This window comes from Dendropsophus ebraccatus, chromosome 7, assembly GCF_027789765.1.
Source record: "Dendropsophus ebraccatus isolate aDenEbr1 chromosome 7, aDenEbr1.pat, whole genome shotgun sequence".
In the NCBI taxonomy this organism is placed as follows: Eukaryota; Metazoa; Chordata; class Amphibia; order Anura; family Hylidae; genus Dendropsophus; species Dendropsophus ebraccatus.
In genome coordinates, this window is record NC_091460.1 from 118,642,071 (window position 1) to 118,657,395 (window position 15,325).

Consider the following 15,325-nt stretch of genomic DNA (forward strand, 5'->3'; position numbering starts at 1 on the left):
GATATAAAACTCCTTCAACTGCTGTCACCTACATTATTATACAGTTTTCTACTGACTACTATTGTGGTCACATGATGGTCTGATTGACACTACACACATTGGGATCAGGGATGTATAGAAATTAGTAAATAAAAATGGCACAAGGCCCTGTGGAAGAAACAGTATTGGGGGGGGTCCTCCTGCTGGAAAGGAAAGTTGCTTCCATAAGATTCTTCGAGAGAGAGAGACGGATACTTTACGGTGTATGGCAACGCATTTCAGGAGATATATCTATCTAACCGATACATGCCTGAGGAAGGGACTGGCACAGTTACGTAAACTTGTCCCATTCAGAATAGAGGATCCATCTTTCTCAAGTGATCTTGTGGGAGCAACTTTCCCTTCCAGCAGGAAGACCCCTTCCCCAAAGAATCAGGCCCTAAGTAGTGTTGTGCCTAAAAGTAAGACGTACCAAGGTGAGTGTACATTGCAGTTCACTACTCTGTATCTGACTGCCTCAGGTAATCGTGCCTTTTTGTGGCTTTTTTTCCCCCCCATATTTGCTACTATACCATCAGGTACATTGGCTTCAAGATCGACGCTGATGCAGGGAAGCCGATTCCGCAGTCCATTTTTTTTAAACCGCGGCCCGGTTCCCGTGTACGACGCCGTTCTATCCATGTTTACTGGGTCTGGCTGATGCAAGCGGAAACCCCATGCCCCTCTACGACGCAGCTCCGGTAAAATCATTGGAGCCGCAACACAGATGGGCCTGGCCCGCCTCCAGTGCTTCAGGCCCTGCCCGATACCAGTGGATAGAACAGCGCAGTACACGGGGAACTGGGCCGTGGTGCAAAAAATGGACCGCGTCGCAGATCTATCCATGGGTCAAGTTAAAGCGAATGTACCTGATGGTACGTTCGCTTTAAATATTTTAAAGGATTGGTACTCCAGCAGGAAAAAAAAAAAATCTATCATCATATCAGTATCTATCATTCGCAGTAAGCAGTCATGTCAAACTTAGGAGAGGCAGACTGTGGAAGTGAAAAGTCCTGGACAGCACACGTGCCTAGTAATGACTTCGGGTTGTACAGATCCATAGATGTGTGACTGGTCAGGTGGTATTATGGAGTAGCTCCCCTTATGACACAAGCTGCAATAAATGCAAAGCTGTATATTTTTATAGAGCTTTCCGGGCTGCGGTTCGCTCAGATTTGTACCTCTTTGCTGAGTAGATACAATACACTTCAGCTGCTGACTTCCAGATTCTCTTTAGTCTGTCTCAAACTGGCATTGTGGGTAGAAATGTCAAGAAAGATCACTATGAAACATCTAAAAGGAAGAGACTAGAGGCAGATTATTTTATAGTAACTAAGCTCATAATAAGCCTGCGAGAGGTTCTCAGGAACGTCAGGTGATTCATTCGCTTATGTAGTACAAGCTAAAAGCTGGAGCATTTCTTTTCTTGCAAAGTCAGCTCCAGGCAGAGCTAAGGACGACAGAATCTGCTCATTGATCGGGCGGCTTAGTGTGACTAATCCTTCCCCTAAAATCGGTAGCTGCGGTAAACTGAGGCTAAATACACGAGGTGGGAAGGCTACGGATTTACACAAGTAAAACCTGCAGTGGATTACGGTGGCAGGATAAGGAATCGACAGCATGCTCACTCTGTTCTGGATTTGCTGTGGCATTAAGTCTGTGTATCTTATACTAAAGTCAGCCGACAGTATAAGGTGTATGGGGGCCTCCCAAATCTCTACCGACAGATATGTTGGGGAAGATAGGGCATGGGCATGATAGGGGTTGGGCAGTGAAAATCCATCATGTCTGACCTCTATCTTCACCAACATCATCTTGGTTCTCAGAGATAAAAGCCGGCAGCGGACCTACTTGGGGCGGCTTACCCTTCCCCTCACCATAAAGTGTAGATGAACGTTCATGTGTATGGAAAGGACCGCACAGACATCAGTCAGCCGACAGATACTGAAGGTGTCTAGGCATCCTCTTTACTCTTCCTTCCATACACATGTATGTTTGGCTTAGCTGTGTGTTCATGTGTTCCTAAGGCCGGGTTCACACTACATTTTTGCAATCAGTTTTTTTTCCGCCTATTGTTTGCAAAAAGTGGATGAAAAAAAAACTTTTGACCCGTTTTTCCATTGACTGCCATTGTAAAAAAAAAAAAAAAAAAAAAAAAAAAAAAACACCAGATCAAAACGGATGCACTCAAAAGGCATCAGGTTTTTTTTTGCAAAAAACGAATTGCAAAAACGTGGTGTGAACCTAACCTAACAGGGAGGAGGTAGCAGCACCAGACAACTCCTAGCTGGTTATCTTGCCAAGAACTACAGTATTACGTGGATGAAACCCACCAAGTTCAATCTTTTACTACCACATCTGTTGCAGGGATTGACCATTAGATGGTTAACGGAACCTGTAAACATTGGCGAGGTTACCGTCATGTTTCTTAGGTATATGAGAGCCTTTAGGCCGCCTTCACACAGATCTATTGCTTCTTATACTTTTCCTTTATGGTTCTCTCAATTTATGCTACACTAAAAATACCAAACTAAAGAAGAACTATCAGCGGGTTAGACCAGTGCTTCTCAAACTGTGAGGCGGGCCTGACCAGTGAGGCGCCCCTAGTTGTTGGCGAAGCCCAGCTGGGGAGCCAGTTTTTACAAATTAACTATGATCTGCACAGTCCTTTTGCTTGTTTGCAAAAATCTCTATTTTAGCAATATTAATAATATATTTTGTACTGATTTATTAGTATATAGAGCTTGGGAGGCATGTGAAAGCATTATTTTCAGCTTTTAAATAGACTTTCACCACAGATAGTGAGGCCCAGGCACCCTCTTGGTCAGTCTGGTGAGGCCTAGGCATTGCCTTGGTCTGTTGGGTGAGGCTCCAGTAGAAAAAGTTTGAGAAGCACTGGGTTAGACGACTCTAATCTGCTTATAGCCCCCCCAACAGCACAGAAGTTCATAGGATGAAGGTATGTCTGTTACCTTCATCCTCCGTACCATTCCTGTGCAGTTAGTAATTTACTCTTCGGGTCCAGTAAGACTATTAGGAGCACTGCTTGCCCCCATAGGGAAGACAGGTCAGAAAGGACAAACCTGGCAAAAATGAGCACAGCTGTGGGCTTTGTGATCCCTACTGACAACTAGACTATAAAGGGCTGCAGCTCTCCTCCAATGGCTCCACAGCTCTGCATCCTACTGTACCACCACCTAATTCTGTCAGCTTCCAGGAAAGCTGGGTGACAACCAATAGGTTGGAGGATGCTGCACTTGCATAACAGGACTGAAAAGGCCAGGGAAGGAAAAAAACATTGGTGACAGCTGTCCCTCCACTATCCCTTGTGTAGAGAAAAGTAACTTGTATTATGTGCCCATGTGACTGGTACACGCACAATGGGATGAGTGCCACTCCAGCCCAGTAGGTTTTATAATGTGGTTATAAATGTGTGCCAGTCCCCGTCCTGTCCTGGGTGTCAGCCCCCCCCCCGTCCTGTCCTCCTGTCCTGGGTGTCAGCCCCCCGTCCTGTCCTCCTGTCCTGGGTGGCAGCCCCCCCCCCCCCCCCCCGACCTGTCCTCCTGTCCTGGGTGTCAGCCCCCCCCCCCCTTCCTGTCCTGGGTGTCAGCCCCCCCCCTCCTGTCCTGGGTGTCAGCCCCCCCCCTCCTGTCCTGGGTGTCAGCCCCCCTCCTGTACTCCTGTCCTGGGTGTCAGCCCCCCGTCCTGTCCTCCTGTCCTGGGTGGCAGCCCCCCGTCCTGTCCTCCTGTCCTGGGTGTCAGCCCCCCCCCCCTCCTGTCCTGGGTGTCAGCCCCCCCCCCCCTCCGGTCCTGGGTGTCAGCCCCCCCCCCTCCTGTCCTGGGTGTCAGCCCCCCCCCCGTCCTGTCCTCCTGTCCTGGGTGTCAGCCCCCCGTCCTGTCCTCCTGTCCTGGGTGTCAGCCCCCCTCCTGTCCTGGGTGGCAGCCCCCCCCCCCCCGTCCTGTCCTCCTGTCCTGGGTGTCAGCCCCCCCCCCCCTTCCTGTCCTGGGTGTCAGCCCCCCCCCTCCTGTCCTGGGTGTCAGCCCCCCTCCTGTACTCCTGTCCTGGGTGTCAGCCCCCCGTCCTGTCCTCCTGTCCTGGGTGGCAGCCCCCCGTCCTGTCCTCCTGTCCTGGGTGGCAGCCCCCCGTCCTGTCCTCCTGTCCTGGGTGGCAGCCCCCCGTCCTGTCCTCCTGTCCTGGGTGTCAGCCCCCCCCCCTCCTGTCCTGGGTGTCAGCCCCCCCCCCCTCCTGTCCTGGGTGTCAGCCCCCCCCCCCTCCTGTCCTGGGTGTCAGCCCCCCCCCTCCTGTCCTGGGTGTCAGCCCCCCCCCTCCTGTCCTGGGTGTCAGCCCCCCCCCCTCCTGTCCTGGGTGTCAGCCCCCCCCCCTCCTGTCCTGGGTGTCAGCCCCCCCCCCTCCTGTCCTGGGTGTCAGCCCCCCCCCTCCTGTCCTGGGTGTCAGCCCCCCCCCCCCTCCTGTCCTGGGTGTCAGCCCCCCTCCTGTACTCCTGTCCTGGGTGGCAGCCCCCCGTCCTGTCCTCCTGTCCTGGGTGGCAGCCCCCCCCTCCTGTCCTGGGTGGCAGCCCCCCCCCGTCCTGTCCTCCTGTCCTGGGTGGCAGCCCCCGTCCTGTCCTCCTGTCCTGGGTGGCAGCCCCCCGTCCTGTCCTACTGTCCTGGGTGGCAGCCCCCCGTCCTGTCCTACTGTCCTGGGTGGCAGCCCCCCGTCCTGTCCTCCTGTCCTGGGTGGCAGCCCCCCGTCCTGTCCTCCTGTCCTGGGTGTCAGCCCCCCCCCCTCCTGTCCTCCTGTCCTGGGTGGCAGCCCCCCGTCCTGTCCTCCTGTCCTGGGTGTCAGCCCCCCCCCCCTCCTGTCCTCCTGTCCTGGGTGGCAGCCCCCCGTCCTGTCCTCCTGTCCTGGGTGTCAGCCCCCCCCCCCTCCTGTCCTCCTGTCCTGGGTGTCAGCCCCCCCCCCCCCCCCCGTCTTGTCCTCCTGTCCTGGGTGTCAGCCCCCCCCCCCCCCCCCCCCCCGTCTTGTCCTCCTGTCCTGGGTGTCAGCCCCCCCCCCTCCTGTCCTCCTGTCCTGGGTGTCAGCCCCCCCCCCTCCTGTCCTCCTGTCCTGGGTGGCAGCCCCCCCCCCCTCCTGTCCTCCTGTCCTGGGTGTCAGCCCCCCCCCCTCCTGTCCTCCTGTCCTGGGTGGCAGCCCCCCCCCCCTCCTGTCCTCCTGTCCTGGGTGTCAGCCCCCCCCCCCGTCCTGCCCTCCTGTCCTGGGTGTCAGCCCCCCTCCTGTCCTGGGTGTCAGCCCCCCCCCCTCCTGTCCTCCGGTCCTGGGTGTCAGCCCCCCTCCTGTCCTCCTGTCCTGGGTGGCAGCCCCCCCCCCTCCTGTCCTCCTGTCCTGGGTGGCAGCCCCCCCCCCTCCTGTCCTCCTGTCCTGGGTGTCAGCCCCCCCCCCCGTCCTGCCCTCCTGTCCTGGGTGTCAGCCCCCCTCCTGTCCTGGGTGTCAGCCCCCCTCCTGTCCTGGGTGTCAGCCCCCCCCCCTCCTGTCCTCCGGTCCTGGGTGTCAGCCCCCCTCCTGTCCTCCTGTCCTGGGTGGCAGCCCCCCCTCCTGTCCTGTATGACATGGAGGCCTCCCCTCAGGCGCAGGTTGTAGGGCCGGAGGCCTGGCTGCCGCTCGGGGAGTCGTGTGCAGCCGCCGCCGGGGAGCACTAGGCCTCTGGCCGGATTGTATAAGCTCCGCAGACCGCACCTCCTAATGAGTTAATCTAAAGGTCACACACGCAGCATTAGTGTAATGGAGGCCCCGGCTGCCGCTGCCAGGATCCGGCCACCACACCGACAATCCGCCGCACCGGACACAGCGGGGAGACGGCAGCGGCCAGCAGCACGGAGCGGGAGGAGAGCGGACAAGGTCCAGCTCCCCGTCTGCCCTGAGCCCGGCCGCCTCCCCCCTCCCCCCGCCGTACCTCCAGGATGTCCTCCAGAACATACGCTTCCATGTCGGCCTCCATCATGTTGTCACTCAGCCATAGCCCGAGCTGCCGCTGCACTGGGATCAGCTCTGTGCCAGCAGGATCCCTCCTCTGTCAGCCCGGGAACAGGAAATGGAACGTTCTATTCTGTCCCGGAGCAGCTCTGCAGTCACCGCGCAGGCCGCTACCATCACACACGGGGGGAGGCACGCAGCCGGATCTTAAAGTCACACGCTTGTTTTTCCACCCGTGGTTCTGTGTAATATGGACGCGGTGACCGTGGCCGGCACGTGACTGCACCTACAGTATCATATAGCACCCAGGGCAGGACGGAGGAAACCACTGCACAGGGGGCGCCAACTCCTGCCCCAACAGGGAGCGATCAGTAGACCCGGCACCCCCCCCTGTACATGGCACAGTACACCCGGCCAGTGCCCCTCCCCTGTACATGGCACAGTACACCCGCCCCCCCTATACATGGCACAGTACACCCGGCCAGTGCCCCCCCCCTTGTACATGGCACAGTACACCCGGCCAGTGCCCCCCCTGTACATGGCACAGTACACCCGCCCCCCCTATACATGGCACAGTACACCCGGCCAGTGCCCCCCCCCTTGTACATGGCACAGTACACCCGGCCAGTGCCCCCCCCTGTACATGGCACAGTACACCCGCACCCCCCCCCCCCCCGTACATGGCACAGTACACCCGGCCAGTGCCCGCCCCCCCTGTAAATTGCACAGTACACCCGGCCAGTGCCCGCCCCCCCTGTAAATGGCACAGTACACCCGGCCAGTGCCCGCCCCCCCTGTAAATGGCACAGTACACCCAGCCAGTGCCCCCCCCCCTGTACATGGCACAGTACACCCGGCCAGTGCCCCCCCTGTACATGGCACAGTACACCCGCACCCCCCCCCCCCCCCCCCGTACATGGCACAGTACACCCGGCCAGTGCCCGCCCCCCCTGTAAATGGCACAGTACACCCGGCCAGTGCCCGCCCCCCCTGTAAATGGCACAGTACACCCAGCCAGTGCCCCCCCCCCCTGTACATGGCACAGTACACCCGGCCAGTGCCCCCCCCCTGTACATGGCACAGTACGGCCGGCCAGTGCCCGCCCCCCCTCTACATGGAACAGTACACCCGGCCAGTGCCCCCCCCCCCTCTACATGGCACAGTACACCCGGCCAGTGCTTGTCCCCATGTATCCCAATCCCTCCCCCCATACACATCCTATAACCACCATGTATCCCAATCCCTCCCCCCATACACATCCTATAACCACCATGTATCCCAATAACCCCCCATACACATCCTATAACCACCATGTATCCCAATAACCCCCCATACACATCCTATAACCACCATGTATCCCAATAACCCCCCATACACATCCTATAACCACCATGTATCCCAATAACCCCCCATATACATCCTACAACCACCATGTATCCCAATCCCTCCCCCCATACACATCCTATAACCACCATGTATCCCAATCCCTCCCCCCATACACATCCTAGAACCACCATGTATCCCAATCCCTCCCCCCATACACATCCTAGAACCACCATGTATCCCAATCCCTCCCCCCATACACATCCTATAACCACCATGTATCCCAATCCCTCCTCCCATACACATCCTATAACCACCATGTATCCCAATCCTCCCATACATATCCTATAACCACCATGTATCCCAATCCCCCCATACATATCCTATAACCACCATGTATCCCAATCCCCCCATACATATCCTATAACCACCATGTATCCCAATCCCCCCATACACATCCTATAACCACCATGTATCCCAATCCCCCCCATACAGAGATCCCTTACTAGCCATGTATCCCAATCCCCCTTATATACAGAGATCCCTTACTAGCCATGTATCCCAATCCCCCCATACACAGAGATCCCTTACTAGCCATGTATCCCCCCCCATATACAGAGATCCCTTACTAGCCATGTATCCCAATCCCCCCCATATACAGAGATCCCTTACTAGCCATGTATCCCAATCCCCCCCATATACAGAGATCCCTTACTAGCCATGTATCCCAATCCCCCCCATATACAGAGATCCCTTACTAGCCATGTATCCCAATCCCCCCCATATACACAGAGATCCCTTACTAGCCATGTATCCCCCCCCCCATACAGAGATCCCTTACTAGCCATGTATCCCAATCCCCCCCCATATAGAGATCCCTTACTAGCCATGTATCCCCCCCCATATACAGAGATCCCTTACTAGCCATGTATCCCAATCCCCCCATATACAGAGATCCCTTACTAGCCATGTATCCCAATAACCCCCCATACACACAGAGATCCCTTACTAGCCATGTATCCCAATCCCCCTTATATACAGAGATCCCTTACTAGCCATGTATCCCAATCCCCCCCATACACAGAGATCCCTTACTAGCCATGTATCCCCCCCCATATAGAGATCCCTTACTAGCCATGTATCCCAATCCCCCCCCCCATATACAGAGATCCCTTACTAGCCATGTATCCCAATCCCCCCCCCCATATACAGAGATCCCTTACTAGCCATGTATCCCAATCCCCCCCATATACAGAGATCCCTTACTAGCCATGTATCCCAATCCCCCCCATATACAGAGATCCCTTACTAGCCATGTATCCCAATCCCCCCCATATACACAGAGATCCCTTACTAGCCATGTATCCCCCCCCCATACAGAGATCCCTTACTAGCCATGTATCCCAATCCCCCCCCCATATAGAGATCCCTTACTAGCCATGTATCCCCCCCCATATACAGAGATCCCTTACTAGCCATGTATCCCAATCCCCCCATATACAGAGATCCCTTACTAGCCATGTATCCCAATAACCCCCCATACACACAGAGATCCCTTACTAGCCATGTATCCCAATCCCCCTTATATACAGAGATCCCTTACTAGCCATGTATCCCAATCCCCCCCATACACAGAGATCCCTTACTAGCCATGTATCCCCCCCATATAGAGATCCCTTACTAGCCATGTATCCCAATCCCCCCCCCCATATACAGAGATCCCTTACTAGCCATGTATCCCAATCCCCCCCCCCCATATACAGAGATCCCTTACTAGCCATGTATCCCAATCCCCCCCATATACAGAGATCCCTTACTAGCCATGTATCCCAATCCCCCCCATATACAGAGATCCCTTACTAGCCATGTATCCCAATCCCCCCCATACACAGAGATCCCTTACTAGCCATGTATCCCCCCCCATATAGAGATCCCTTACTAGCCATGTATCCCAATCCCCCCCCCCATATACAGAGATCCCTTACTAGCCATGTATCCCAATCCCCCCCCCCCATATACAGAGATCCCTTACTAGCCATGTATCCCAATCCCCCCCATATACAGAGATCCCTTACTAGCCATGTATCCCAATCCCCCCATATACAGAGATCCCTTACTAGCCATGTATCCCAATCCCCCCCATATAGAGGAAGATTCATGTGTCCTCAGGGGAGAGAATATTAAAGGGATTATCCAAGGCTACAAAAACATGGCCACTTTCTTCAACACCCCTCTATTAACTTTAGTCTGGGCGAGGTTTTGAAAATCAATTCCACTGAAGTGACTGGAGCCTAATTTCAAACAAACACCAGAACTGGAGACAAGAATGGTGCAGTCTCTGGAAGAAAGTGGCCATGTTTTTGTGGATAACCCCTTTAAATGGGTTATCCAGCGCTACAAGAACATGGCCGCTTTTCCCTCTCGTCTCCAGATTGGGTGGGGTTTCAAACTCCGTTCCATTGAAGTAAATTAAGTTTAACTGCAAACCCTACCTGACCTGGAGAAAAGAGAAGGGGAAAAGTGGCCATGTTTTTTGTAGCATTGGATAATCCCTTTAAGCCACTAGCAGACGGCTCTGACCTTGACCTATCTGAGAAAAAAAAAAAAAAAAAAAAAAGGGTCAGGTAGCCAAAACCCAACAAGCCCACCCCATGATCTTTCAGGGTGTACTCTGCACCATAGTGATATGTGTGAGATGCCTAATTTACCATTTAGTAGATGGGGCAGAGGTAGTGGATAAGCAAACATCCAAACCTAAGTGTCCATTTGATTACAGCTTGCTGAAGTTGGATGAAGCCCTAGGAATCCTGGAAAACAAGGTTGACCCTTCCACTTTTTAGAAGTTCTGCATCAGTTTCTGCGATCAGGAGAAGGAATACAAAGTAGAAGGAATACAAAAAAATTTTAAAGTATATCATAAAAAAAAAAAAAAAAAAGGTATATTAGGGGTTATCCAGGATTATAAAAACATGGGAGCTTTTTTCTAGAAACATGGCTGGTCTCCAGTTTGGGTGAGGTTGTGCAATTTACTCATTAACTTCAATGGAACCAAGTTGCAAAACCCCCACACAAACTGGAGACAAAAGTGGTATTATTTCTATATAAAAAAAAAAAAAAAAAAAAAAAAAGAGCGGCCATGTTTTCTCTAAGCCTGGATAACCCTTTGAAGGCCCCCATACACTGTATAATTTTATCGGCTGTACCAGCCACTTAAAGCGACTCATGGACCCACAATCTGACCCCCCCCCCCCCCCCCCCCCCCCCCAAAACCACTTGTACCTTCGGATAGCTGCTTTTAATTCAAGATCTGTCCTGGGGTCTGTTCAGCAGGCGATGCAGTTATTGTCCTAAAAACCATTTTTAAAAATTACAGCCCTGTGCCCAATGGCTGTGGCTTGAAGTATCTGTGCCCTAACTTTGCACTACCCCTCTGTACCTCCTCCCCACCCTCTTCATCATTAGTAATGCCCCTAGAACATTTCTCCTGTCTGAACATTGCACAGGTGCCTTAACGATCCAGCTCATGTGCTGTGCTGACACAGGTGGGGAATAGGAGGCAATCTGCCTGGAGCATTCCTAATGATGAGGAGGGTGGGGAGGAAGGACAGAGAGGTTGTGCCAGCCCAAGGCCCCGTTCCCACTGAGCAAAGGTAGCGGAATTCTGCGATGGAATTGTCCGCCGTGGAATGCCGTTAGCCTCCCGCTCATAATGGGAGTCTATGGGAGGCGCGCGCTCCTGCTCTGTACGCGCTGAAGAATGAACATGTTGCCGCCTGTAAGCGCCGACACCAGTGAGGGGGTATAGTCATCAGGGGGTGAGCTCTGGGGCTGGGGCCACACGGTGCGGGTGACAGGGGTGGCTGCTGTTAGAAAGGGAGACAGTGACCGCTGCACTGATCACTGTCTCCCTCTCTTACAGAAGCCATCCCCTGTCAGTGTCCTCCATCACTTCTGTTTGGCTGGGATAGAAGTGCTAACCCGGCCCATTGAAGAGAAGGGGGACACGTGATGCCGTCTCGGAGGGTCGGGGCCAGGAGCAGGGAGTGTGTCGGAATGGACTGAGAGCTGATTATTCTCTGCAATCCGTGGGGGTGAGTGCTTCTAGATAACAGCAAAACTGTGCAGAATCCATTATAACTTTATATTGGAAAGATAGAAAGCTACGGGTGGGCAACGTATTAATGCAAAAAAAATTTAATACCCCTTTAAAAAGCTCTATTTAGACCAGGCTACAACCTACAACCACGCTGCTGTCATCTCCCTGCACTGTAACTAGATAGTTTTGACCCCTTTAAATAAGTCATTACTGATATAATTAACATGCACCCACATAACACCTTTTAAATGGCTTATGGTAATGTTACCAGTGAGAGTCAGCCCACTGGGACCTCACAACCCACAAGTTCCGTAATACTGTGTAGGTTCCGCAAAGGCCACCAAACCTGCTCTTACTAAGGGTGCACACTAAGAAATCCGGGTGGATCACCTGCCGCGTGTTCCGCCGCTCATCCCCACCCATGCCATAGACTCCATTCTAAGGTCAGACGGATTCCGCCATCTGCGGAATCCGCCCGACCATAGAATAGAGTCTATGGCGCAAGTAGGGACGAGCGTCGGAATCTGCAGCGGGTGATCGGCCCAGATTCCTCAGTGTGCACATACCCTGATGGTGGGTTCACACCTACAGGATCTGCAGCTGATTTTCTGCAGCAGATTTCATTTAAATAACTGAACACAGCATCAAATCTGCTGCAGATCTGCTGCAGATCCTGTAGGTGTGAACGCACCCTAACAGAGTAATATAGACTCCACAAGACCTATGACCTATAAAGCAGAAGTTCGTTTAAAAGGGAACCTGTTACTAGATTCATGAACTGCATAGGCACATGAAGCGCTGCCAGGGACTGTTAACACACCATTTTAAGATGCAGTCTGAGGGGCCATGTGGTTTCACAGCAACCATAGATAGGAGTTAAGCCAGAGCTTAGAGTGGTCTGGACAGATCTTTCCCTATACACATATAGGTTCCCTTGGCACACTGCTAGGATACAGCCTCAGACTACGGAAACCTCCCACCAAGAGTAAATTCAGAACTGCGGCCCCTCACCACCTTCCCCTGCACAGTGATTCCTCCAACTTCCAGCTCTGCAGACAAACTCCATCATAGCTCTGTTTAAGGGAATGGGGGCTGCTACAGTTTCCTGCATGACTAGGAGCGACACCACCGTGGCCCCCTCATTCTCAAGCTCTGCATTATGTTTGGTTCCAATTCCCAATGCAGTATATGCCCAACGTAACGCTGCACTCACACTAGCACAGTACTGAAATGTGTTGGTCACGCCACAGTTCAGATTCTCTTTATAACATGCTGCTAAGCTTTGTCATGATATAGATCTGTAAAAATTAAAGCAAGCTTTACCGTGCGCCATTTTCACAGAGGATACAAAAGAGTACTTGTAAAAGTGCATGAAAATCTTGGTAGATTTGAGTCTACTGTTTTCATGGTAAGTTACTATAAAAGATTAAAGTTCTTTCGACTGCATTGTGATGAAATATTCCCTCCCGGAGAGTCAATGTATTGTTTGTATTCATGGACAAGTGGGATACAATCAGCACTTTATACACAATTCTGTACAAATGATGTCATGCTCTGGATTTAGTTCTCGCACTGATATTCACCAGTACAGACAACCATATCTGAAGAATCGCTCACTACCCTGATGGACGCCAATACTGGGGTATCAGGACAGAACGGAGGCTTCACTTCTCTGCATACAGCCCCCTAAGGAGATTTTATACCACCCACTAAGCGCATTTCATTGGCACAGAGACAAGTGGGAGATGGTGTTTGTCTGGGCAGCATTGTGTATACCAACGCTGCACCTTCTTCTCAAAAGGTTTTATTGAGAGTCAAATACTAAACTATTGAATAAAGCCAGAGACTGCTGCATGGAGCAGAATAGAACAAGCCTATTAGTTATATCAGTCCAACTCCTAACCAGTACATCTCGTTACACAACAGTACATGGTCGGTCGGTGACATACGTCGCAACAAACCTCATCTGTGTCATGCAACTTGTCGCCTGACAAAATATAGCTAAGTCACAGAGAAGCTTCAAGCAGCAATGGGGGTAAAGACACATGTGACTTCTCACCTGCTGCCAAATATCCAACAAAACAGGGTTTTTTTGCGATTTTTGTGCCGCAGTCACACTTTGTCGCATGTCACAGTGGGTGTGACTATAAGAGTATAGTAAGATTCATAGAGCGTTTTTCAGGCCCACAGAACCCAAACTCACTCTTTACTGCCAGATTTCTTTTCATATAAGATTCCTTACTGGGATTTTTTTTTATTACAGTCATAGTTTAATATAAATTTTACCTGTTTTTGGTGAATAGGAAGAAAGGCTTAACTGTTACTGAATGGTAAACTGTAATTGACACCAGTATTACATGTAACCATGCGCAATGGTTGTTTCACATGACCAAAGTTGCTGTGCGGTCTTATCATTAGGGGAACGGTGGTTATAAGCCGCTCTCCTTCCACCCAACCTTATGTTAAATACTAGTTTCTAGCACAGTGGGATATAAGGGTGCTACTAAGGAACAGAACTGAAAGACTAGAGAGAAAAAAAAAAAAAAAAAAACACAATACGATATAGCAAAGTATTAAAAATGAGAGTGTTTAGACCCCAACCAAACAGGAGAATGACTTAGGAAAAGAAATTAGCACATTCTTCCCCGACTCTCATGACCACTGTATAATGTAAGAATATAGGGCCATCTTGTTGACACTGATGATTAGTCATGGTCTATACCAGGGATGGGGAACCTTTGGCCCTGCAGCTGCTGCAAAACTACAATTCCCATCATGCCTGGACAGCGAAGCTTTGCTTTGGCTGCACAGGCATGATGGGAATTATAGTTTTGCAACGGCTGCAGGGCCAAAGGTTTCCCATCCCTGGTCTATACACTCGGACCCTGACCAATAAAAACTTTTGGCACATCAACAGTTTTTATTTGTGACAGGTACTCTTTAAAGCGTACTTATTTAAAGAAAAAAAACTTCGGACATGTCAGAAATTTGCCTCGGTCAGGGTCTGGATGCTTAGAACCTCGCCGATTGCTTGAACGAAGGTGCAGCTCTGCCCCTTAGAACCCCGCTGATTGCCCACGCTCTGCCCCTTCATCTCTGCTTTAAATGCTAACACAAAATGGAATGATAAAGGGGGCCTATGAAACTCCGGAAAACCCGGAATGTCTGTAGGCTCCCATTATAATTCCGTAGACTCCTCGTATTAGCAGTTACAGCAGAAATGAAGGGGCAGAGCGTGCAGTGTGGCTTCATTCCTACCGCAAATCCGCTCATCTCTAATGACCTCACACACAAGACAGCCATCATCTAAACATCGATATTTCTACAGATTATCCCAAACGTGAGCTTGGCTTGAGAGTTCCTTTATTCTGAATATGGAAAAGGGGAGGAAGCCACTTCGGTGGCATCATAACTCACAATAAAAAAAAAACAAAAAAAAAAAACAGGCTCCTGAAATCCAAAGTGTCTTACCCCTGCCATCTGTCATTGGGAGAGACTTGGCAGGCCACCACATACCTCAGATACCTGCTGAAATTAACTAGCGCCAAGAGAGGTGGGAAATAAAAAAATAAAACACCTCTCTTTCTCCACTGCTGGTGCCGGGACCGTGCAGCTCTATTGTCTGTTTCAGAAGGATTCCAGTTTTGTGGACATGACGTGTTATTAAAACAAAGACCAACTCTTCCCAAGCAAAACCTGCACTGTGTAATCTACAGCGAATGAACCCCTTCAAGACAGGACCCCTTCCTGACCCCCTACATGCACCCCCTTCACCTGCCTAGCCTGTTCATTAATGTGGGGTAGGGGTTAGGGGTGTAGGGTTTAGGCACATGCGAACTTACCCTAAATACAACAGGAAAGTCAGTAACCTTGGGTAGCAGTCTTTAAAAAGGATTTTAAATCTAAAACAATACATG

At 51.7% G+C, this 15,325-nt stretch overlaps 1 protein-coding gene across 6 annotated transcripts in view; it reads right to left on the bottom strand.

Moving 5' to 3' along the window:
- The window catches only part of ANKRD17 (ankyrin repeat domain 17), a 96,793-nt gene that overhangs the window by 61,856 nt on the left and 19,612 nt on the right, over positions 1-15,325 (bottom strand). Inside the window, exon 1 of one of the 6 annotated variants that reach the window (XM_069978302.1) lies at positions 5,970-6,171. The exons of the other annotated variants lie outside the window; for them this stretch is intronic. Within the exon in view, the coding sequence (XP_069834403.1) occupies positions 5,970-6,017 (48 nt within the window). The 5' untranslated portion in view covers positions 6,018-6,171. Of the gene's footprint in view, positions 1-5,969; positions 6,172-15,325 lie in introns of those variants that run through there. 6 annotated transcript variants of the gene reach the window in all.